Here is a 22,296-nt window from a genome sequence, read left to right on the forward strand (position 1 = left end):
GGATACCTCCTATAACCAGGACTGAGGAGGCCCCCACAGCTGGTCCAGAACCCTCAAACTCAGGGTCCAACAGTGCTAGGAGCTTGCTGGGAAGGGCGGCACCTTGGGTTCTACTGTGATGTGCTCCAGAACCCAATAACACTGCACCCTACTGCCCGAGCACCCCCATCTCTACTTTGTACCGCCACATGCCCACCTCACCCAATTCTTCCTGCATTTGGGGGGTTCTCAAAGTTTTCATCCTGACAGCGCCTTCTTGCTGCTCTGGGAGTCTGCCTCTGCAATGGAGAGCCCTCCTGGAGGGTACTGCTGTTGCCCGTGGTATGAGGGTGGGCTGCAGGCTAGTGAGGAATACAGGGCACGTGGGCACCGAGGAACAGTAGCACGTGAAAGGCGGAGCTGTTCATTGTCTTTTATGGTGTCTGGCAACACGCCCGGGGTCCTCTGACCCCTCCAGCATAAGGTCACAGTACCAGGGAACTCAGTAAGCAGAAGTCTAGGAGGCAGCATTTTGGCTGATGGACAGTGATCACCCTCAGTACAGAGGGCCTCAGATACCCCTGTCCCAAGCTCCCATGATGGAATTCGCTGCCCACAGCCTGAGAAACATGACATGGTTCCTGAAGACAGAGGCAGCTTGTGGCCCTGAAGTTTTGGCAGAACAGATTGTTAAAGCCACAGGGGGTTGGATGGAGGGAGGGCTGGTGCATGGGACCACCTGAGGCGTGAACAGAGACCCTTGGTGCTTCCCACTTTGGGTACTCATCTGCTTCTGAGTTCAGCTTAGTGCGGGGGTCCACCTAGCTTGAGAACTCAGAGTTAGCTATGCTTCTCCTCACAGTAAAAAGAACTCATGTGCACACACCTGCTGGGGTCCACACCCCCCAAGTGACCATCTAGTTCCTACATGGAAGCAGCTGGAAGCCAGCAGTGCTGAGGGCTCAGAGCAGTTGCTCAGTGAACCAGCAAACCAAAGGGGCTCAAGGCAAGGAGGCAGGTGACCCAAGGGTCCCAAGGGTGGCTGGGGGGGGAGGGGCAGATGACCAACAAGGCCCTTCCTTCCACCTTTAGTATAAACCAAGTGGCTACTCCATGGGGTCATACAACCAGCCGTCCAGCCAGCGGCTCAAGCCTTGCCCTCCAGGGATCTGTCTCCTGAGTGAAGAGTTGTTGGGCAGGAAGTGGGATGGGCAGGGAAGAAGTAGGTTCTGAGGTGGGAGGTGGTTGAAGCTTCAGGGGCTGGGAGACCATGTGGCCTGTGGCAGGAAGGGGCCTAGCTGGGAGGGTGGTCGGGTGGTCCCGGACCAGGATGGGAGGAGAGCTGGGTTGGGCACTTCTGGACCACCCCGTCTGGACTCTTTGGAAGGAAAGGCGTCTCTGCCCCGTTCAGGACGGCACTTTGATGCCGAAGTGTTTGCGGAGCTGCTCCAGGAAGACGAAGGTGAGCACCGTGTGGGGTACCAGGCGGATGCCAGCAGGGAAGAGGCCCTGGATAGGTAAGAAGGAAGAGTGACCAGAGCTCCGGTGGTACCCGCCCCATCTCCGCCCCACTCCAGCCCCGCCCACCTTGTAGAAGGCCAGTGGTCCCAGCTTGGCGGTCTCCATGGCACAGTGGAAGACTCCCTGAGGGGCGGAGCAAAGCAGAGCCATTGTAAAGCTGTCCCTTCTCCAGCACCCATGGGGGCCGGGGGACAGGCAGGTAGCCGAGGCGCAAGGTCTTTACAAGTGGCAGGAAGGTCACCTGTCCCACAACCCTGACCCAACAAAAGCAGATTCTGCCAGGGGCAGGCTGGCTAGCCGGCAGGGGGTTGTGAGCCGCCACATGGGAACCCCTTTGCAGAGACAGAGACCCAGGGAGCTTCACGGAATCCCCACCCCCACTGCTGACTTGTTAAAACTGTATTGTTGCCTAATTTTACCCTGTGAAACCCAGCTGTAAAACCCAGCTGTAAACAGGCTGCCTTTGTTAATTTGTAAAAGAAATCCGATTAAAAAACAAAAGGAAGTCAAAGGCCAGTGGAGGTATGGCTTCTTTCCCCAGGGCAGAGACATGAGCCCCCCCCCAAAAAAACTTTGCAGCAGCTCCTTCCCCAGGCCTCGGAGTGGGACCCCAGCCCCAGTGGCACCAGCTCACCTGGTACTCGCCCTTGGAGTTCATCAAGCGAGTTTTGAGCACATCCAGAGGCTGGCACAGGAAGGTGGCACACCCGCCCTGCAGGGGAAGGGGACGGTCACCAACTACGCTGGCCTGAGGATGGCTTCCCTGCAGACCCCTACCCAAGTGCCCACCACATGAAGCCTAAGCTCCTGGTTTCTCCTGACGCCCTAAGTCCCCAGGCTGGGTCAATCCTATATCAGGGACTCACCGCGATGAAGCTGGCCACAAAGTGGGTTAGGATGTTGTCCGCGAGGTAGCCTGTGCCCAGGACCAGCTGCTTGGCCTGGTCATAGCAGGACAGCTGGGGGAATGGGAGGGACGGTCAAGCCCATAGAGGGACCCCAGGGAAAACTGACCCAATTTCCCCACACCCAGCATGGATCACGTACCCACTTAATGGTCACTTGGCAGATGTGGAAACCAAGGCCAAGGCCAGAGTGTAAAGGGTCTGCCTAAGGTCAAGCTGGATGGCAGTACTAGGCCCTCCCCAGTCCATGCAGGAGGGTCTCAGCACCCCTGCTCCCACCCCAGTGCCTAATGTCTCCCTCTGTGATGGAGCAGGACCATGCCTGAGACCCCTCTGGGTGTACGGACCCCTACCTGGCCCACAGTAACAAGAGCCCCGCGGCTAGAGGCCATGGTTGCACCTGAGAACAGCTTCCTGAGACCCTCTGTGGAGGAAAGGGGAGGTCAGGCATGGGTCTCCAGTCTTGTGCCTTCTGCCCCTGCCCCAGGAAAAGACCTTTATTTCTCTCACCTTCACGGGCCACGCGGTAGAGGCCATCCAGGGCATGGGCATAGCTGCGTGGACAGAACAGGCCTGTGAGTGGTCTCCCCGGGATTACGGCACCCCAGTTCTCTAGGTTTACATACAAGAAACACAGCTCTGCTCCCCACGGCCTGATGCCCAGATCACAGAAAGGGTCTACAAGCCCCCCAAAAGCCACCATGGCCGTGACTCCCCAGATGCCTTGGACAGGTGTGCTGGTTCAGTCCAAACAAAACCAGGTGATGTGTCCCCAGTTGACTCAGGAACACAGTACTTTCCAAAGGCCATTAGACCCCTACCCTCATCTCATGTGACCCCATAAGCCATGTGACCTGTCAGAGTACTGCCTAGTTCTGAGAGAGCTACTTGGGGGTCTCTCTGACCTCAGGCCTCCCACTCCAGAGATCCAGGAAGTTCCCCAAACCACACTCAGCCCTCGGATAGGACTCCAGGACCGCCCCCCCACCAGCCACACGCCTGGTGGAGCCTGACCCTCTGATAGGACCCCAGGGTCCAGGCCCTCCGCCCCACCCCCCCAATGGAGCCAGGCCGGACTCACTTGCGTCGTTGGTTCACAGGCAGCTTCATGTCGTTCTGCATCCTGAAAGAGATCTGGGGGCTCAAGGGGCTGGGTGAGGACCAGGGGACACCCCTCCCCTCAGGCTCCAGCAGCCTGAATTAGTGGGACCCCTGAGGCTCCCGGGGCACCGGGCACACACAGTACCCAGGGTCCAAAGCAGAGGATGGAGCGCGCAGGCTTTCAAAGCCCCTGGGGACCGAACACTGGTCAGGTCCAGGCCCAGGCCAGCCCCAGAATGACCCTGACCCTGGGGGGCGTGTACTGACCTGACATTCACCATGTCTGCAGGGGTCCCTACAAAGCCGCCGGTGAAACCTGGGGCGACATACCCCCCCCAAAGCCAAATGTGATATGTGAGGACCAGTAGCCCCCGAAACCCACCCAGTACCCCTCCCTCAGTCGCTCACCGCCAATGGCTCCCAACAGCACCTTCTGGTAGAAGGGCAATGGTCCCTGGCTGTCCTTGCTCAGGCGATCACGCACCGTCTCGTAGATGGCGAAGCGCGTCAGGGAATAGGTCATCTGTGGGGACGCCCTGCTTAGGAGCGGCCAGAGGACCCTCGCTCCCCATGCACCTCCTCACCCAACTCTGGGGCATGTTATCCAGTTTAGAGAGGACCCCGGGAATGGTAGGAAGCTCTATTACCACCCCCGCACCTGTCTGCAGAGGGAGGCGCTGAGGCCATTGTAGAGCGCCAGGATCCCATCGGAGCGCACCACCTGCAGCGCCATGCCGGTCATGCGCAGCTTCACCTCCTGCTGGGTCTGTAGGTGGACCTGCCGGTGGGAGATGGGGGAACACCCGCTCAGCCCGCACCCAGCCTCATTGTGCCCGTGGCTGGCACAGAGATGCAGCGAGCTCTCTTTCACCATCTGCCCCGTGTACACCTCACAAAGGCCCCCTGCCGGCAATACCCCATTTAGAAACTCGGGAAACTGAGGCTTGGGAGTAACAAGGCCTCCCAGCAGTACTGGCTCAGGGATGGAGCTACGGCTGCCCTGAACCTGCTCCACCCTACAATGCTGTTACCACAGTAACAGCTGTTGGTATCGAAGTGGGGAAGGGAGGCAAGACCCCTAGTCTTCAAGCAGCTTTCCACATAGCCCAGGGAGGGTTGTTGTTCCCATAAGACAGAAGGGAAACTGAGGCACAAGGCGTGCAGCACACTGTGGACCCCGCAGGATAACCCAGGAAGGAGTTGGGAGTGGAGGTGGGGTTCCACAGCTGGGCACAGGGTGCAAGACTGAGACAAAGAGAATGTGGAGGTAATAGCTGCCACACTTAATTCTCTGGCCCTCTGGCAATCACCACCACCCCGTAGTCATGTCCCCCAGAAGGGGCCAGCATGAGGAGGTCAGAGGAAGTTTGTGCACGGCCCCGTCACACTGGGCATACCCGTGGGGACCCCAGACAGAGCTCTCACTGGGTGTGCCCAAATTACTGAGCTCAGCGGGGTCTGGACCTGACCTCTCTTCCCCTCTTCTCTGGGATAGCCTTTCCACACTCCCATACAACTGCCCAGGGTTGGGGGCTGCACTGTATGACTACTCCCTGCAGAGAGAGGTGGGAGGACAGAGCTAGGGCATGGGCAGTGTAGAGTGACAGGCTCTTTAAAGGTCCCAGAAACTCACCCCACCTGTGCCCTTGGATGACCCTGACCCTCTGCATCAATAGCACCTTGGGGCAGGCAGGGCGAGGGCAGGCAGTGACACCCAGTGGGGCCTTGGAGGACGGACAACAGCCAGGGAGTCCAGGTCACAGTGGGTCAGCAGTGAGGTCCACAGTGTGAACATGGCCACCACATCAGTTTCCAGCCTGACCCTGCAAGGCCCTGGCATGGACACATGGGGCACCAGGAAGCAGGAAAAGACAGACTGGGAAGGCCCTCCTTCCCAAACCCTCTTCCTGGTTCCTGCCATCCCAACTTCCTCCAAGTCACCTTGCTCCCAGGTGCATGGATACAGTCATCAGTTTCACCCCACTCCCTGCTACACTTCACTTTTACTTAGCAGCTAAGAGAGACTCCACTGATCTCTCTGCGTCCAGAGGAAAAAGAGTGATGTTGATGGAAATGGACTGAAAACAGTGAGTCCAGTGGACTCCTGGATCACATCAGCATCAGTCACCACGACCCTGAGACCAGAAGAACTCGATGGTGCCTGGCCACCACTAGCAAGTGCTCTGAAAGGATCATGTTAGAAGGTCCCGGGTAGAGTGGGAGAAAATGTGGAACAAAACTCAAAATCCTAAAACGACCAAGTTTAGAGACTAGAGGATCCCCGAGACTCTGGCCCCTAGTCACTCCTCAGATCTGGAACAGAATGTCCCCCGGGGCTCAATAGTGAGCCAAGTACTAGACAGGTATGTAGAGAGGACACTAATGAGGCACACACAGCCTAGAATGGTCAACCATTCAAGATCAGAAGAGAAGTATTTCGCCAGGGACAAAATTCAGAAGGGTTGGGAGAGGAGGAAGAATGGAAGTAAGAATCACAGGAGGGTAAGTGGGGTGACTTTTACGTTGAGGGATTACCATTACTGAGACAAAACGAAGCCTTGGATTTGCTGAATGTAGAACTGATGATCTACTCTCTCTAAAGCTGAACCCAATTCACAATAAAAAGGTTTTGTTTTGTTTTTTAAAAAAGCCAGTCCCCTCTCTTTATGAAAACACACCATCAAGTTGACTCTGACTCATGGGAACACACTGTGCCCCACAGGATTGTCAATGGATGATCACCAGGCCTTTCTTCTGAGACACCTTGGGCTGGACTTGAACTTCCAACCTTTCAGTAAACAGTTGAGCTACCCAGGGCCTCCTCAGGAAAAAGGCTGCTGACACAACTTTAAGAATAAACACTGGACTGTGAACGACAAGTGAGCTGGGCCCACTTGCTGCTCTGCAGGACAAAGACGAGGTTTTCTGCTTCTGAACATTTTTATAAAAGCCTCAGAAGCCCTATACAGAGTTGCTATAAGTCCAAACAGACTCAATGGCACTTAACAACAAGAGGGCAAGGGTGTGGGGCAGCCTGGCTGGGGGTGAAGAGGAGGAGGCCCCCACTGACCACAAGTCCAGGGTGAACAGGAAGGGACTCCCTGATGGACTTTGCTCGGTTTTTAAAGGCCTAGGCCTTTCTTCTTTGTTCTTTGTGGTGAGAAAGGGTCAGAAAACAAACACTGTTAGCTGGCCTATGAAGAGACAAGGACAGTTCTGTCTGATTTTTCCATACGCATTTTTTTCCCCTTTAAAAAAAAAAAAAAAGAGTTTAAAGAAGTGAGACTATAGCTCCCTCTGAGTAATGCCTACTACCTCTTAGGACCTGGGTGGTCTAGTCTCAGCTGCGGTGTGACCCTAAAGTCCCCTTTCTTGGCCTCCCATTTCAGCCTGCTCCATGTAGTTGGTTTGGCCTTCCCTCGGCTCAGGGAGCAACCTAAAGCTGGGGTGCCTGGTCACCCCATTACCCAGCAGTCTCTCATTCCTTCTACCACAGTGCATGTCCAGTAGCCCAGGGTACAGATGCCCATGCGGACCCCTATACACATCAGTATCAGAAACCCAGACACCAGGAGCACTGTATGTCACACAGGATTCCTGAAACTGGGGAGGGGACTGTACTCGCCAGGTCCTGGGCTCGCTGCCACCAGCAAAGGCGACTTGAGGTATCTCGGCAGCTGGCATTCCTTCACCCAGAGCGTGCAGAGCCTAGGGGGTCCCCTACCCCTTTCCGGCAGCATCTTGAGGTGTCCCCTGGGGGGACTGAGATGCGGCTGTCCGCAGTACTCGCTGAACGATTTCAGATCCGCCCGCAGATCACGGAACTGGGCAGGCTGGGCGGCTCCGGTCGGTGCCGGTCCCCGTCACGCTTTAATCACAGGGTGAGGCCAGGGCGGGTAGGCAGGGCTGCGGCCACAGAAGGCGCCCTGGTCTCTACCTCCGGGGCCCCCAGTCTCAGGCCCCCGATCGGAGGTGCAGCGCAGCCTCGCGGTCTCACCTTGAGCAGGTCCAGCGGGTGAGTGCAGCAGGCAGCCCCACAGGAGGCCAGACCCCCGAAATACCAGCGTGACACGCGCGCCTCGGCCGCCATGGCCCGGCTCGGTGTCCGCCAAGTGCTCTACTTGACGCTCGGTGCTCCCCAAGTGCTAGGTGACCAGTACCAGGTGCCGGGCGTTCTGCGCCCGCCGCCAGCTCCACGCCGTGTTCAAAGCTCAGCCAATGCGCCCGCGCGGGCCCAAAGGCGGGCCCTCGCCAGACCCCGCCCCAACGCTGGGCGGAACGTGCGCCTTAAAGAGGCCGCGGCCCAGAGCCGAGCTGTGGGTGCTCTACTAGACCGCGGGGTCTATCTCCGCCCCCAGAGCCCGGGGACCCTGTAGTCCTTGGACCGGTCGTGCCCTCGTGGATCCCACCAGTCGCGGGGAGCCTGAATGGGCCACATCACGCTTTCCGGGAACCTGGTGTCCCCTGGCCACCTTCAACGGGACCCACGCCTGGGACAGCGCTCCGAAGGTCAGCTCGGGAACAGCCGGCCCAGGACTCTCGGTGCCCCGAAGCTCCACCCTCCTGGAAACCCGACCCTGAACTTATACCCAGTCCTACCCTTTCGGCAGCACAAGCCCTGGCTTGTATCACGGCGGCGGGAGACAACCGGAGCTGGGACATGCGGCGAGGGGACCTGTGTCCACGCCTCTGTAACCTCCTCTGCCCCATATACCAGGAGGCTGGGGGAGAGGAAGTGTGGGCAGACTACCATTTACCCTCACATATATGGGGCTGTCCTGCCCAGCTGAAACTCCTGTCCCCACCTCCGGGCTAACGATTTGTATTCTTCAAGGGCAGGTTGGTGGGCTAGGGCCCCACAGGAAGGGTAAGGAGAGGTGGTCCCTGGTTTATAATTCCGGAGCAAACTGAGGACAGAAGACCCTCATCCTTGTCCACCCTTGTCCACCGAGGAGGCCCTAACCCTGACCCCATGATGCCAGGCTCAGCTGGTGGTCCTCCCCACAGCCCAAGTGGCCCCAGGTGTCAGTGTGTGTCAGGGTCAGGCAGGGCCTGAGTGCCCCCCAGCTAGGTCCTGCTCCAGAACTGCGGAGTTCCTTGGGGCAGACGAACACTACAATGCCAGAGTAAGGCACAGAAATGCCAGTGGGCAGAAGTGCAGAGCTAGACAGCATTATTCTCCAAGACCCAAACCTATAAAGACTTGGAGGGCTTTGAGCACAGGGGAAACAGCGGAGCTAGGTACATGAGTGTGAAGACCTGGCCCTGGGCCTCCACATGGACACCAACAGTCCAGGGGCTGGCATTAGCACAAGGTTTGGGCATGAGGTGGTAGGCCCTCAACAGTGACCCCACAACTCACCCTGCCTGAGCTCTCAGGGTCACCCCAGTTCTAAAGGTGGGAGGGTCCACAGCAGGGGCAGTCTGGCGCAATAAGGCAGGCTCCCGCTCTGCTCTATGCTGTGGGTGAGTTGTTGGCTATACAGGGCAGCTGCAATTCCCATTCACTGAAGAGGGAGCATCAAAGCGGCCAGCTCCTCAGTCCCCCGGGGAGACCCGCCTAGCCAGACACTGCCCAGAGTGCTCCCTGCTGACCCCTCACAGCCAAGCCCGACGACTGGGACCTTGCAGCTCATCCGGCTGATGGTGGATCCCCTCCAGCACTAGGCCCCATGCTCCCCAGTCCCTCTTAACAAATCAGTGGAGGCCCGCCCTCGCTGGTAGCCTGATCAGGGAGAAGCTGAACATGCACCTAGTAAAGTCCTGGGCCTGTCCACACGGCAATGTCACTGGAGCAGGGCTGAGAGCACCACCACACCTGTGTACTCCCAAACTTGCAGAGCCCTCAGACGTCCTACAGGGCTGGGCGCCCCCGGCTCCACCCCAAGGATCCCGTGAACACAACTTGCACGTGCTGTGTCTGAACAGTGTATTTCCCCGCCAGCCACAGAGAGCTGTGCGGGGACTTGAGGTTCCCAAGTCCGTTTCCTGGTGCCCTCGCGGGCAGCGGCTGCCCCACCCCGCAGGTCCGTTCCTCCCTCCTAAAGGGAGCTGGTATCCAGTGCCAGGAGACCTCGCTGTGACTCTGGGACCCTGGCCTCGCCAGGTGCAGGGCAAGCCTCGCAGGGCCTCAGCCCCTCAGTCCTCTCGCAGGGTTATTCCAGCACCACGGTGCCGCCCACCGCCTCCAGTGCCGCCTTGATCTTCTCGGCCTCGGCTTTGGCGATGTTGGCTTTAATCTCCTGAGGCAAGGATTCCACCAGCTTCTTGGCCTGTGGGGAACGGAGGGGAACGGAGGGGAACGTCAGGCTCGTGGAAAGCAGCCCCACCCGACAAGGGCCCGGGACAAGGCCTCACCTGGACCAGGTTGATGCCCTGCACGTAGTTCTTGATCTCCTTGATGAGCTTCACCTTGTCCACAGGCTTGGCCTCTGTCAGGCGGACAGTGAAGTGGGTCTGTTCCTTCTGCTTGGGGAGTTCTTCTGTCTCCTGGGGCAAGACAGCTAAGGTGGCACCCGGTCGTCCTCCCTGCAGCCCCTTTCCCAGAGGTCCTGGGGGACCCACACTACCAGGCATACAGGCTGCTCCCGAACAGACCCTCACTACTTCTCTGGTCCCTCAGGGATCCTGACTTGTGAGGCAGGAAGAGTGGCACCAGTGTTTACTGAGACCATGCACAGTCCTTGGCCAGGCAAAGTCCAGACATCAGTGAACAATCGCATGGTCTCAACTACACCCTCCCCAGAGACCAGCAAGGGGTGCCACCATGAATGGGGCCATGTCCTGATTGCCCAAGACAGTCACCAACAAGTTCCCCCAACCCCCCCAGTGTACCAGCTTGGATAAAAAGCACTGGTGTGACACTGTAGGATACGAACAGGACCCAAAGGTCAGTTTGAACTGGAAGGTCGGTGGTTCAAACCCATTCTATACAGGGTCAATGTATGTTGGAACCAACTGGATGACACTAACAACCCGTTTCACTCTTCCCCGAACTGTCTGCCCAGTTCACAGGCCGGGAGGGAGGGGTACCAATTCCATGAGACCCTGCCTCGTGGAAGCATCAGACTTATTTAGACCTGGGAACCATGAGAGACCCCTGCCTGACTCCAGGAGGTAATGGTTATGGGATGGGGAGGCAATCCCATTAAAGAGTCCTAAGAGACCTAGCAATCAAGCACACGCTGCAGGGATTACTGCAGACCTCTGAACCCCGTGGTGGTGGTGGCGGTGGTCAGGGTATGTAATCACCGTTATGGACAATGGTTACAACTAACGGCATTCACAGATGTATACTTTAGTACAGGAAGATGAAACAACCGGTCAGGGATTTAACCTTAAGCCTCAGCAAAAGCGTCAACAAGGGACGTGTAGCAAACCTCGCCTAACGTCCACAATGCTACGGCCTGGGGAATGCGCAGCTGGCTGCTCGTATCCAACTACTGGGGCTCAATCTTAGACCAGGTTGGCTGGTTTCATGGCAGACACCCAAGCTGCCTCAGTGGCCACCTCCTGACCCTCATCCTCCTGCGGCCTCTGAACCCAATGGACTGGGCTGTCCAGCACCCTCCTCTTCTGCCCTGCCTCAAGGCTACTTACTGGCAGATACTCATCCCTCATACACACTGTGCCCCCAAAGGTACACGGCACTCATCCTGACTCCTTCAGTTTCCCCTCAAAGCCCACCCCCAAGGCTTCTTCACCATTAACCCTAACAGACCCCACAGCACACACAACATAATGTTCTGATTCGCTGCATTTGACTTATGCTGTTGGTGAGGGGTTCCGAAAGTACTGCTGTTAATGTTGTGAAGTGCCGTTGAGTTGGTTCTGACCCAGAGTGACCCAAGGAGCAGCTGGTGAGCTTGAACCGCCGACCTTGCAGTCCAGCACATTAACCCACAGTGCCACACCAGGACTCCTGTAGACCGCCAGAAACTCAAACAGAACTGTCTGAGAAATCCATCCAGAATGAGCCTAAGAAGCAATACCAAGATGTGGTCTCTAGTACTTTAGGCGGATTATCAGGAGGGACCAGTCCCCGGAGAAGGACACCATGCTTGGTGAGAGACCAGGAAGACCCTTAATGAGATGGACTACCACAGCGGCAACACCAATGGCTTCACACATGACAACTGTGAGGAGGGCCCAGGACCGGGCAGGGACCTAACCACAACACTGTCATTTCTCCTGGCCCTTCCTTTTCGCTAATTTGTTTCCCTCGGCTGGACTTGTGGTCTGCACATGCGCAGGAGGGAGGTTCCAGAGGAATTGTCTAGAGAGCGACACTGGCTGGTGGCAGGACCAGAGATAAAGGGCAGCAAAACTGTAACCATGAGGTGTGAGGCCTGGACAGGTCATTACCTCGGGGGCTTGGACGGCAGCAGGGGCAGCCCCTGGCATCACCCCGGCAGGCATCAGCCCCACGTCTTGAATCTTCAGCGTTTTCTGCAGGACACAGAGGAGCTGGGTCAGCAGCAGTCCCCCCCACGTGCTAAGTGTGAGAATGACATGCCCAAGAGGCCAGCCAGCTCCCCGCTACCTTCAGGAGCTCATTGAGGTCAGAGATCTCCAGGAGCGTGAGGCTGGCAATGTCCTGGACCAGCTGCTGGATCTTGGGGGGGTACTCCTTGGGGGCATTATCCAGGGGGGCACCAGCGAGCACTTCAGCTTTGCAGTGGCTGCTGCTCCTCATCTGCCGGACGGTCCAGACAGCGGGCACCTGTCGCCTAGCCCCCCCATTCAAATGGAGCTCGTCAGGCCTGGCTTGAGTAGGGGCCACACCACTAACAAGGGGATAGTCACGTGATTTCACATTCTTCAAACCCAACACCAAACACCAAACCCGCAGCTGCTGCTGCTGCGGAGATTCGGACACACAGCGACTCTATAGCAGACAGCGGAACCGCGATTCTGGTGAACTTGAACCACTAACCTTTAAGTGAGCAGCCCTATGCTTAACCCACTGCCCCACCAGACCTCCTCTAAAGCCTTCAAACAGCCCTAGAAATTCCCAACAATTTTTGCATTTCCAACCGTTACATTTCCAGTTTGAATGGGGCACTACCGACCCGAGGAAGGTAAATCAATGCCTTAAAGGGCACGTTTCCAAACGCGGGCCGCACGGCACCAAAAAACGCCTGGCCCGAGGATGCGAGGAAACTGAGGCGCGGAGACCGGCAGGGACTCGGCCAAGGTCACCGGGGCAGTACCGGGGCGCCCCCCGATCTGCAGCCTCGCCGCCCCGCGCTCCCTCCATGGCCCGCGCGGAAGAAGGCTGGCGCGGGGTTGGCCTCCCGTCCCCTCCACGCCCCAAGGGTCCGGACGAGGGCCGGCTTGGCCGCCTGCAGTGGTGCTCGTTGGCCTCCCGCCTCGCCCGGGCCCTGCGCCCCTCGGTACTCGGCTGCCCGGCCTTAGCTATCCCACCCGGTCCGCCCCCTCGGGGTCCCATCACCCCAACGGCCTCCTCTGCGGCCCGCGGTACCTGGCGAGGCGGAGCGCGGTGCCCCGGAGACCGAGACACGGCCCCCACAGGGGGCGAGCGGCCGCCGGCAGCATCGGTGCGCGCGCTGGAAGGTCACACGAGGATCCGCCGAGGAGGACGCTCTAGCCGACGGGCCACGGAGCATGCGAGCTGGGGAGGGACGCTCTAGCCACCGGGGCTGCGGAGCATGAGAGCTGGGATGGACGCTCTAGCCACCGGGGCTGCGGAGCATGAGAGCTGGGAGGGACGCTCTAGCCACCGGGGCTGCTGAGCATGAGAGCTGGGAGGGACGCTCTAGCTGTGCATCGCACTCCCCTCCTCTGGGGCCTCGACGTTACCCACAAGGCAGCGGGCCGCGCAGGCGCTAGAGACTCTCGGGCGGTGACTCGCTCTGGACCCAGGCACCGTGCAGCGGTCGGAACTGAGCGCCGGTCATACCCTGGAGCTCGGAGTTTGCACCGCTGCTGGACCGGCTCGCTCCCTCAGCAGATGGACCGTGAAGGGCCACTCGGGCTCCCTTAGTAACGGCACTTTCCCTGGCGCCGTTGTAGGATTTGTTCCGGAGGGTGGGTCGTTTTGAGTCGGAATGGATTTTGCAGCAATGGGTTGTCTTTTAAAAGCTTTTTATTGTGAATTGAGTAAAGGTTTACAGAGCAAGTCATCAATTTTACATTCAACGGGTAATTAAATCCTCTCTATGTACCATCAGTTAACAGCATTTTCACTTGAACTTGCACTCCCGTCTCCGCTGCGGTCATCTTTCCTGTATCAGCTACCCTCTTGTTAGGTGCCTTCGAGTCCGCGCCAGCTCATAGCGACCCTGTATAGGGTTTCTGAGGAGCAGCTGGTGGGTTTCAACCGCGGATCTTGCAGTTAGCAGTCCAGTGCTTATAGTGCCGCTTTTGTTAAGTGCTGTCAAGTCGGTTCCGACCCATAGCGACCCTGTGTTAGTGCTACTTACTGTTGTGAAGTGCCGTGAAGTGGGTTCCGCAGCCCGATTCGTAAGCACTGCACTACCAGAGCTCCTTGTGCTACTTACTAGCCCTGGATAATTTCCCCTTACCTCCCACCCCTGGTAACCATCATAGAATGCCTCTTTTAAGAAAACCCTTTTTTATCTTTACAACAATATTTGCCCTTTTGTGACGGCTAATTTCACTAGACCACAAGGTCGGTTTGAAACACAAGGTTGGCGGTTCAAACTCACGGACTGCACCTTGGGGATCCTATACAGGGTCGCTATGAGCTGGAACCGACTTGACAACACGCAACAATTTTACTTGGCATTATATCCTCCAGGTTCATCCGTGTTGTGAAGTGTTTTGCAAAATCGTTCATCAAAGTTGCGTAGATTTTTCATGAACTTTGGAGAATTGTGCTTTTGCTGGGTTGAGTGCTCTGTGTCTGTGTATGAGGTCAAGTTGATTACGTTTCATTCTCTTGTGTCGGTTTCAAATATACTCCTTTGCCTTTCAATACGTGGTCCATTTCTGAAATCTTAATCTTCTAGGTTTCTAATTGCAGGTGTTGCATTGTTTCAAAATCTGCTTTTGTCTGTTTTTATAGTTTTCCTGAATTCTAAGTTTTTTCTGTATTCTCGCATTTCTTAATCTTTCTGTCAAACAAGCAACCAACAATGAAAGAAAATAAGGGAGAAATATGAGAAAAGATGGACAGAAAAATGGAGCCAAACGAGAGAAAATAAAAGGAACTTTTTGAAACAACAAAACCAGGGAGAGGTGGGCAGGCTGGTGAAAGGAGATGGGGATAGGGCTCATGTGGCACAGTTGTGAGTAACTGTTATCAGGACTGACTGTGAGGCTTGGAAATGTAAAAGGTAGACGTTTTGTAACAAAAGGAGTGGAGGTCCCTGGGACCATCAAGAGAGAAGAGCAAAGTGCGGGACCCTACCCAGAGAAGCAGTGACGCCAGAGATGGAGAAGGGGCTGTGTGCTGACAACCCTACTGAGGGGCAGACTTGTGGGGTATACCGTTTGGTTGGGCGATGATGCATGGAGGGGACTGTAATCATGGCAATGAAATGATATACGATAGGATGAATGTAAAGCTAATGTTCTCCCATGTAAACTATCACATAATTCACAATAAAACATTTAAAGAATAAAAAAGGGACGATAAAAACCGAAGAGGGGAAATGAGAAACAGAAGGAAACACAGAAAGCAGAGTTAAAAAGGATAAAATTCAAGGGAATGGAAAGAGGTGGAGAAATAATAAAAACGAAACAAGAGGGAAAAACCAAACCTAAAAAAAATAAATAACAGGGCAGGTGCTGGACCTGGAGAGAAGTAAATTCTAGGGGGTTCCTGCAAGCCAGGGAGCTCATATCTCAGGAGGGATAGGACAGTGGCGTTCTAGGTTCTAGAAGGGTCTCCCACGGGCCTAGGTGTTATCCACATTCAGGGAATTCAATCCCGAGTCTGTTCCTGAGGCCTTTGATGGAGCTGGTTTCAGTGTGAGGTCCACAGAGCAGCTGGGGGCAGGGTACCTGGTTAAATGCTGACTGGTGACTGCCAACTCCAGGTACCAAGGTGGCAGAAGCCAGCCCCTGCCTCACAATAGTTTCAGTCACAACCACATACCTTCAGACTCGAGTGCAGGGTGTGCGCTTGGGGTAGATGAGGGTGAGAATGAGCCACACCTCTGTTCACCAACAAAAAATCAAGATATTCATGCCCCATCTGGCCAGATATTCACCAGTCTCCCTCTGACGCTGTCCCAGCTCAGCTTCTCCCAGCAAGTACTTAATCCACTTCTCTAACCTTTCCTCTGGAGTTCAGGGTTATTGGATTTTCATATTTCCTTTTCTGATGGCTTTCTTGTAGAGGGTCCATGAGTGTGTCTGCCTAGTTTACCATCTTGCTGGAAGTTAGCAATGGCTTTCTTATGAGCCTCTTCCTAAGGGACTGCTAGGCTTGTCAGTGGTGTGTGTGTACCCACATTGGTAATAATGACCTCAGTGCCCCCCTTCCTGCCCAGGTCCATACTGACATGAGGGAGGCCAAATAGGGCTCCATTTGTTGCCACAGAAGGCCAGTGCCAGGAGGGAGAGGGCCTGCACCACCCTGTGCGGGCACCCCTTGTGCCCTCAGGGGTGAGGGCCAAGGGTGCCCCATGGTCTTTGTTAATGACTGAACTAGTTAAGTAATGAAAGGAGGGCCTCCGGGGAGAGCTGGTTCTCAGGAACACAGGGAGCCCTGGCTTTCTGGTCCCAGCAGTTCGCAGCCTAAGCCGGCTTCCCCTTTGAGCCCTCCCAATCCTCCTAGCTATTGCACCTGCAGCAACGGATTCAGAGAGGACACCATGTGATCTCCCGGCCTTTGCTCTTGGTAGGGAGCAGGTGGGGGCTCCTTTCCCAGCCCGGGCGTGCTCTTGCGCACTGCCTCACCATGCTCATGCTTTGCTCTTTACACACCCCCATTCTCCATCCTCTACCACAGTAGAGCTACTACTGGGCCCACCTGAAAGGCCAGAGAAAGGGAGGCTGTGCTGGGTTCTGAACCCCAGACGGGAGTTCACTTTAAACACCCATCACCAACCTCAGTGGGTTCTGAACCCTGGATGGAGTTCACTTTAAACACCCATCACCAACCTCAGTGGCCTCCCGCCTCGGCCAGAGCCGGCTCAGCGCATTCCGCAGTGGACTCAGCCCCCTTCCCTCTCTAGAGGTCAGAGCTCTCAGGGTCCAGTCTTACTATGTATGGAACACCAGAGAAACCTCAACCTGTCAGCAACTTGGGACACATGGGGTCATGACCGGGTACGGCAAGAGGAAAGCCCCTTTGAACCCAACACCAAGGCCCAGGACGCTTGCTGTCCCTAGAGAGCAGGTCACAGCCAGAGCAGAGGCAGAGACCATGGGGACCGGGACTGCCCAGTGCTGGCCCTGCCGGCGCCTCTCAGTGAACCAGGTGCCTTCTCAGTACGTTTTATTACCTTCACCGCTCCATTCGGTCTACTCAGGGGGCTGGGAGGGAGATGACCGCAAAGAAGCAGAAAAGGGAGGTGCCCAGAGCCGTCTCTCCCCATGCTGCGGAGGGTCGGGGCCACTGCCCCTGTGGAAGGGGCTCTACAGCTGGGTCACAGGCAGTCGCCCCGACTTTAGGCCTCTCAGCTGGACAGAGACCACGCCTGCTGCCACTGGCCTCCCCTCTAATCCTTCCAGAGGCCTGGCCCTGGGGACCTGGCTGTGAGCCAGCAATACAGGATGAATGGAGCCGGGAAACAATGGGTGGCAGGCTGAGAACAGGAGAAGAGTGTGGGGGTGGACAAGAGGTGCCCAGAGCTGGGAACCACACAGGGCAGGAGATAGCCAGGGGCGGGTTAGGCCAAGGGCAGGCTGAGGAGCCAGTGTTTGGCTGGAGCTGTCCCACGGACGGTCAGTCAAAGGAGATAAGCTGGGCCTCACTGCTCTGCGTTGGCATCCCCTGAACAGATGCCTGCTGGGCCACAGGGGGGGGCTGCTGTGGAGGGCCCCCGGGGGGCTGCATCTGTGGAGAAAACCAGCCACTGGCTTCACTGGTAAAAGTGCCCAGGTTGGCCGCTTCCACAAGGGCAGGGCCCCAACGCCTCCTTCCAGGGGATGTGCTGCCTCCACCCCCCCGCCCTTGCCTGGCTGAGCCTGAGATGTGTACACGGGGCTGGAAGGGCCCTGGGGGGTGGGGGGGTGCTCACCTGCTGGTACACGGGCCGCTGCCCTGAGAGGTAGGGCTGCTGGGGGGGCAGAGGTGCGTCCTGGCTGGGGAGGGTGGTCATGAGGTTCTGGGGGGAGGAAATGAATGGCACTGAGGGGCCAGGAGTGGACAGAGTTTGGGTGCGGGGAAGGGCTTTGCCCAGCATGCCACAACCATTCTGGGATGTCAGCCACCCCCTAGCCTGGCAGCACCTCGAGATCTCACCTGCATGCTGTAGGGCTGATAGCCCACGGAAACAGGCTGACTCCCCAGATAACCCACGGTCCCAGGTGGGGGCTGGGGCAGGGTTGGGAGGCTCGGAGGAGCCTGGGAGGTGACCGTCTGCAGAGAGAGGGACAGTGAGCAGGGGCTCGGCCTGGACACAGGTGGGCAGTAGCTCCTCATCCACTTACCTGGTAGCCTTGTGTGGGGGGAGGCTGGTAGGACGAGTAGGCGGGACTGTTGGTGGGCCCAGCCTGGCCGGGAGGCCCAGTCTGCCCACCTGCGGTCCCTGCTGGGTACATGTAGGCATTCACCATGCTGGGATCTGTGGGGGAGAGGAGCAGAGAGATGGGGTCCCAGGAGTCCTATCACCACACTGAGAGAGTAACACAGGCACCAGAGCGAATGTGATGTCCTAGGCTGGGGACAAGGTCACAAAGGCTAGACCACAGGGAGCAGATATCGTCTCTGCAGCGGCCTGGGATCTAGTACCAGCACTTGAGCGGGTTGGCCCAGGAGGAGGCGACAGGGCCCTGAGCAGGAAAGCTGGGTGTGTGTGTGTGTGGACACACATATGTAGAGGGGACCCAAAGCGGAGCTACAAGACCAAACTTAGGCCCCACACCACCCTGTCCTTGGAGCTGCTGGAGAAAGGGACAACTCTGTACACACTGCTGGGGACACAGGCGCAGTGTAGGGGTCCCACCCATTTCAATAGCTGTGGTAGAGCAGGACCCCAGGAGCCCAGAACAGGGGAGAAAGCCTTCCTAGGGAAGAATCAGGGAACCAGTGGTGACAGGTTGTGGAGTGACAGGACATTTGCAAAGTCAGAGGTGCCCCAAGATGTCCATAATTTCACAGGGCTGACTGACACCCAGGAGACCACCTCAACCACGTGTCACCAGCAACAGGACCAAGTGACATGTGTGGACACAGCATGGCTCTCCCACGTCTGCCCATCAAGAGCCAATCCCAGACAGGCCTGCTTTGGACAGAATTGTGTCCCCTCAAGACATGGGCTGTCAATCAACCTCAGCCTGTGGTTGTAACCCAGTTGGGAAGGGGTTGTCTTTGTTAATGAGGCAGGGTTAGTGTGGGGGTGTCTTTAAAGCTCAAACTAGCAAGCAGAGATGGGAAGACGTGCCCAACATAGGATCACCCAGAGGCAGAAACTCCAGAGAGCCTTCACCTGGAGCTGGTGACCTGGGAGTCAGCTTGTTTGTTAGAGTGCCTCCTTGTGGTGCTCCTGTAACAACCGCACCAGAGAACTAACATGAAGTCATGGCAGGTGAGACACAGACAGACCCTGGACCATTCCAAAGGAAATGGACGCAGAGTGAGCATACTGGGTGCTCTTGTTCTGGAAGGTCCAGCGTGTTGGAATTTGGTCACTGTTCTGACACAGACAAACTGACTGTGTTAGGATTTGTGTACACAAGAGCTCAGGGACAATGGGGGATGGACCATGCATTCTGGGAACAATGTGCACTGTGAACACTGGGTATTTGTGTACCAATGTGCTCATGTGTCCACCTGTGGGGGACCCACTGCTGTAGTGACCGGAAGCTTCACAGGCTTTCCAAGGCTGTACGTCCTTACAAAAGCAAACGGCCTCATCTTTCTCCCATGGATTAGCTGCTGAGTTTGAACCGTCGACCCTGTGGTTAGCAGTGTTGTGCTTAACCCTTTGCACCACCAGGGCTGCTATGCTTAACTCGCTATGCAATTCAGGAAAAGAAAATACAGTAACTAGAGCCCAGCGTTAACATCTGGGAAATTCTTTGTACTGTTCTTTGCAACTTTTATGTCAATCTGAAGAGAGGTGGAGGTATGCCACTCCTGCCCTCGCCCAGCCCCTTACCTGCTCCGGACACAGGCATGCTGGGGTAGGGGCCACCAGCCTGGGTAGGCTGGTTCATGTACACTGTGTGCATGGGGGAGCCTTCCACTGAACCCGCCGGGCTGAAGGTGCCTGGGAAGCTGGTGGGACCCGAGGGCTGGTACATGACACCCCCAGCCGTGGGCATGGCCTGGAGCTGAGGGCAGAGACAGAGTGGCCTCAGCAGTTTCCAAGTGGACAGGGAGGGGAGGCGGGGCAACAGGGTGGGCGAGGCGATCGGATGGGCGGGATCTGGAGGCGGGCGATCGGATAGGCGGGGCCGAGCAGCGCGTGCCTGGGCGTAGGGTAGCGGGAAGGCCGGCATCTGCGCGCGCATCTGCACCGTCTGCTTCTGCTGCTCCAGGCGTAGCTGCCGCTCCTTCTCTTGCTCCTGCAGGCGCTGGATGGCCAGCTGCCGCTGCACCTCCAGGTATTCCTGGGGAGACACAGAGATCAGGGCCTTCTTCACCCCCGGGTGCCTTCCGACCCCTGCAGCGCCCCCCACCCGCCGCACCTGCTTCTTCTGCCGCATGATCTCCAGCTTGTGGGCCAGCTGAATCTGGCGTTGGCGCTCAGCCTCCTCAGCTGCCCGGCGCAGCTTCTCCCGGTGCTCCTCACGCAGGGCGCTGAGCGCCCCTCGGGCATCTCGGATCTGGGCCAGCTTGTCCTGCAGCCCCTCGTAGTACACTGTGGGGAAGGAGGAAGATGTGTCGGCATGGGAGAGCTCACGCAGAGGCGGTGGGCCCGGGACCCTGCGTCCATCCGTCCATCCACTCGTCCCCACGCACGCCGGCGCTCGTCCAGCTGGTTGAGCAGCTCCAGGAGTTGGGGGTGCATGCCATTGATGGCCTGGAAGAGCGAGAGTACAGCCGAGTCGTTGGTGATGCTGCGGCCTCGCATGTGGTTGCTCTTCATGCGATTAACGAATGTGCTGACAGCATTCTGCAGCCCTTTCAGGAATTGTTCATGACTCTCCTCCGACTCCCCGTTCTGGTATTGCTGCGGAGACAGAGCCGGCCGCTCACCGAGGTGCCCATAGTGGAGGCCGCTGACTCTGCCTCCAGCTCTGACTGGTTAGCACCCTGCCCACGGTGACCATGAGCAGGACCTGGGGTGGGGCTGCCTCCCTGAGATCCTGGTCCAGACACCCTGGGAAACACCAGAGCCCAATCTGGGGGGTTCTGGGCTCTCAGGTTCTAGCCTGACTTCCCTGCCTCCGGGAGGCTCCTTACGCTGGCGGGGAAGGGACCAGTGGGAGAGGGTGTACCCTCAGTTCCCCCAGAGATGCTGGAGGACCCAGTCATGGCTCACCTCACTGAAAGGACCCCCAGATGGTGCCGCAGGCTGAGAGTCAGGCTCGGGGAGGGGCATCTGGAAGAGACAGCGTGAGGGAGCCTCCAGCTTCTCCTGCCCCTCAGGCCCCAGCCCCGAGGCCAGGCCACCAGGGCCGCCCTCACCTCCACTGCATTGGCTGGGGCTGTGTGCGCCTCCCTGGGCAGGGCAGCTGGCTCAGCCAGGGGCACCGGTGCCGAAGGCGTGGGGCTCTTGCGTGCCTCCTCCTGCTTCTTCTCCCAGTAATTCCGGTTCAGATATCGAGCCAGCTGCACAGACAAGCGAACGTCACTTCTAGGCTGGGAGACACAAGAAGAGCACATCCCCTCCCAGGGGTAGGACTTACCTCGGGGTCCACATCCTCGGCCAGAGGTGCTGACGAGTTCTGGGGGGGAAACAGGGTCTTGAGGAGCTGTGAGGGCAGCAGAGGCTCACCCCCCGCCAGCTCTTACTGACAGGCTCTCCCCTCCTTCCTCAGTCAGGGTCACTTGAGGACTCCAGGAGGGTCTAAACAGGGTGGTCCGTGTGCCCTCGCCCACCTGGGACCGCGCCAAACCAGGATGGGTGGGCCCTTGGGTGTCACTCTCCACACCTGCCCTTTATGGGGGATGGGAGATCTGTGTCCTGCCCAGCCTCACCCCTAGAGGCCCCTCTACTGCAAAGTAGGGGTGTCATCACCTCTACGGAAGAGCTGAGGCAGAGAGACCAAGGAGACTGGATGAAGGCCGAGTCCCTGCCTCAAGCTCATAGGGAGGCGGACCAGGGCACAGGGAGTCACGGGCCTAGTTTGCTGAGCACCCACACTCCTTCTTGGGCCCTCAGGCCTGCCAGCAGGCAAGACAAGGGGCCAGGGGAGCCTCACCGCAGGAGAGGAATATAGGCTGCTAGCGGGCGGCGCGGACGAAGCCACGGGCGTGGGCTCCGTCTTGGGGTACGCAGTGTATGTCGACTTCTGTCTCTGCAACACACCGGGGCGTGTGACAGAAGTGTGTCTCTACAGTCTCCCAGTGCCCAGCCTTAAGAAGCCCACGAGCCCCTGCCATGGGGAGCATGCACCCACCATGCGCTCCTTCTCCTCCGCCTCCGACTGGGACAGGGCCAGGGCCAGCTGCAGGTCCTCCTCCTCCTGCAAAGCAGTCTCGTCCCGCTTGGGGGGCAGCTGTGACACAGAGGCCGGGGGT

At 57.6% G+C, this 22,296-nt stretch overlaps 3 protein-coding genes across 4 annotated transcripts in view; all 3 read right to left on the minus strand.

The window, feature by feature from the left end:
* Window positions 1–1,386: 1,386 nt before the first annotated feature.
* Window positions 1,387–20,948, minus strand: SLC25A10 (solute carrier family 25 (mitochondrial carrier; dicarboxylate transporter), member 10). Of its 2 annotated transcripts, XM_006869506.1 has the most exons (12): window positions 20,944–20,948; window positions 7,504–7,603; window positions 4,165–4,284; window positions 3,915–4,029; window positions 3,774–3,822; window positions 3,487–3,528; window positions 2,916–2,959; window positions 2,759–2,829; window positions 2,367–2,459; window positions 2,135–2,212; window positions 1,567–1,623; window positions 1,387–1,488 (listed from the first exon to the last, which is right to left on the minus strand). In XM_006869506.1, exons 2-12 carry the CDS (start codon window positions 7,594–7,596, stop codon window positions 1,387–1,389), a joined length of 864 nt encoding a protein of 287 aa, XP_006869568.1. In that variant the 5' UTR covers window positions 7,597–7,603; window positions 20,944–20,948. The 2 variants fall into 2 exon arrangements, with proteins under 2 accessions (XP_006869568.1, XP_006869567.1); XM_006869505.1 differs by lacking the exon at window positions 20,944–20,948 and having other exon boundaries at window positions 2,135–2,238; window positions 2,363–2,459; window positions 7,504–7,596.
* MRPL12 (mitochondrial ribosomal protein L12) lies at window positions 9,662–13,064 on the minus strand. The gene is made up of 5 exons (XM_006869504.1): window positions 12,991–13,064; window positions 12,049–12,235; window positions 11,871–11,954; window positions 9,864–9,995; window positions 9,662–9,778 (listed from the first exon to the last, which is right to left on the minus strand). Exons 1-5 carry the CDS (start codon window positions 13,062–13,064, stop codon window positions 9,662–9,664), a joined length of 594 nt encoding a protein of 197 aa, XP_006869566.1.
* HGS (hepatocyte growth factor-regulated tyrosine kinase substrate) overlaps window positions 17,389–22,296 on the minus strand; it is a 10,313-nt gene continuing 5,405 nt past the window's right edge. Inside the window, exons 10-22 of the mRNA XM_006869503.1 lie at window positions 22,176–22,274; window positions 21,978–22,073; window positions 21,462–21,500; window positions 21,241–21,384; window positions 21,095–21,154; window positions 20,572–20,782; window positions 20,298–20,470; window positions 20,079–20,219; window positions 19,766–19,940; window positions 18,096–18,229; window positions 17,908–18,024; window positions 17,684–17,770; window positions 17,389–17,499 (exon numbers count right to left, since the gene is read on the minus strand). Of these exons, the coding sequence (XP_006869565.1) occupies window positions 17,389–17,499; window positions 17,684–17,770; window positions 17,908–18,024; window positions 18,096–18,229; window positions 19,766–19,940; window positions 20,079–20,219; window positions 20,298–20,470; window positions 20,572–20,782; window positions 21,095–21,154; window positions 21,241–21,384; window positions 21,462–21,500; window positions 21,978–22,073; window positions 22,176–22,274 (1,587 nt within the window). The remainder of the gene's footprint in view (window positions 17,500–17,683; window positions 17,771–17,907; window positions 18,025–18,095; window positions 18,230–19,765; window positions 19,941–20,078; window positions 20,220–20,297; window positions 20,471–20,571; window positions 20,783–21,094; window positions 21,155–21,240; window positions 21,385–21,461; window positions 21,501–21,977; window positions 22,074–22,175; window positions 22,275–22,296) is intronic.

Source organism: Chrysochloris asiatica, unplaced genomic scaffold (assembly GCF_000296735.1).
Source record: "Chrysochloris asiatica unplaced genomic scaffold, ChrAsi1.0 scaffold00132, whole genome shotgun sequence".
NCBI classification, from domain to species: domain Eukaryota; kingdom Metazoa; phylum Chordata; class Mammalia; order Afrosoricida; family Chrysochloridae; genus Chrysochloris; species Chrysochloris asiatica.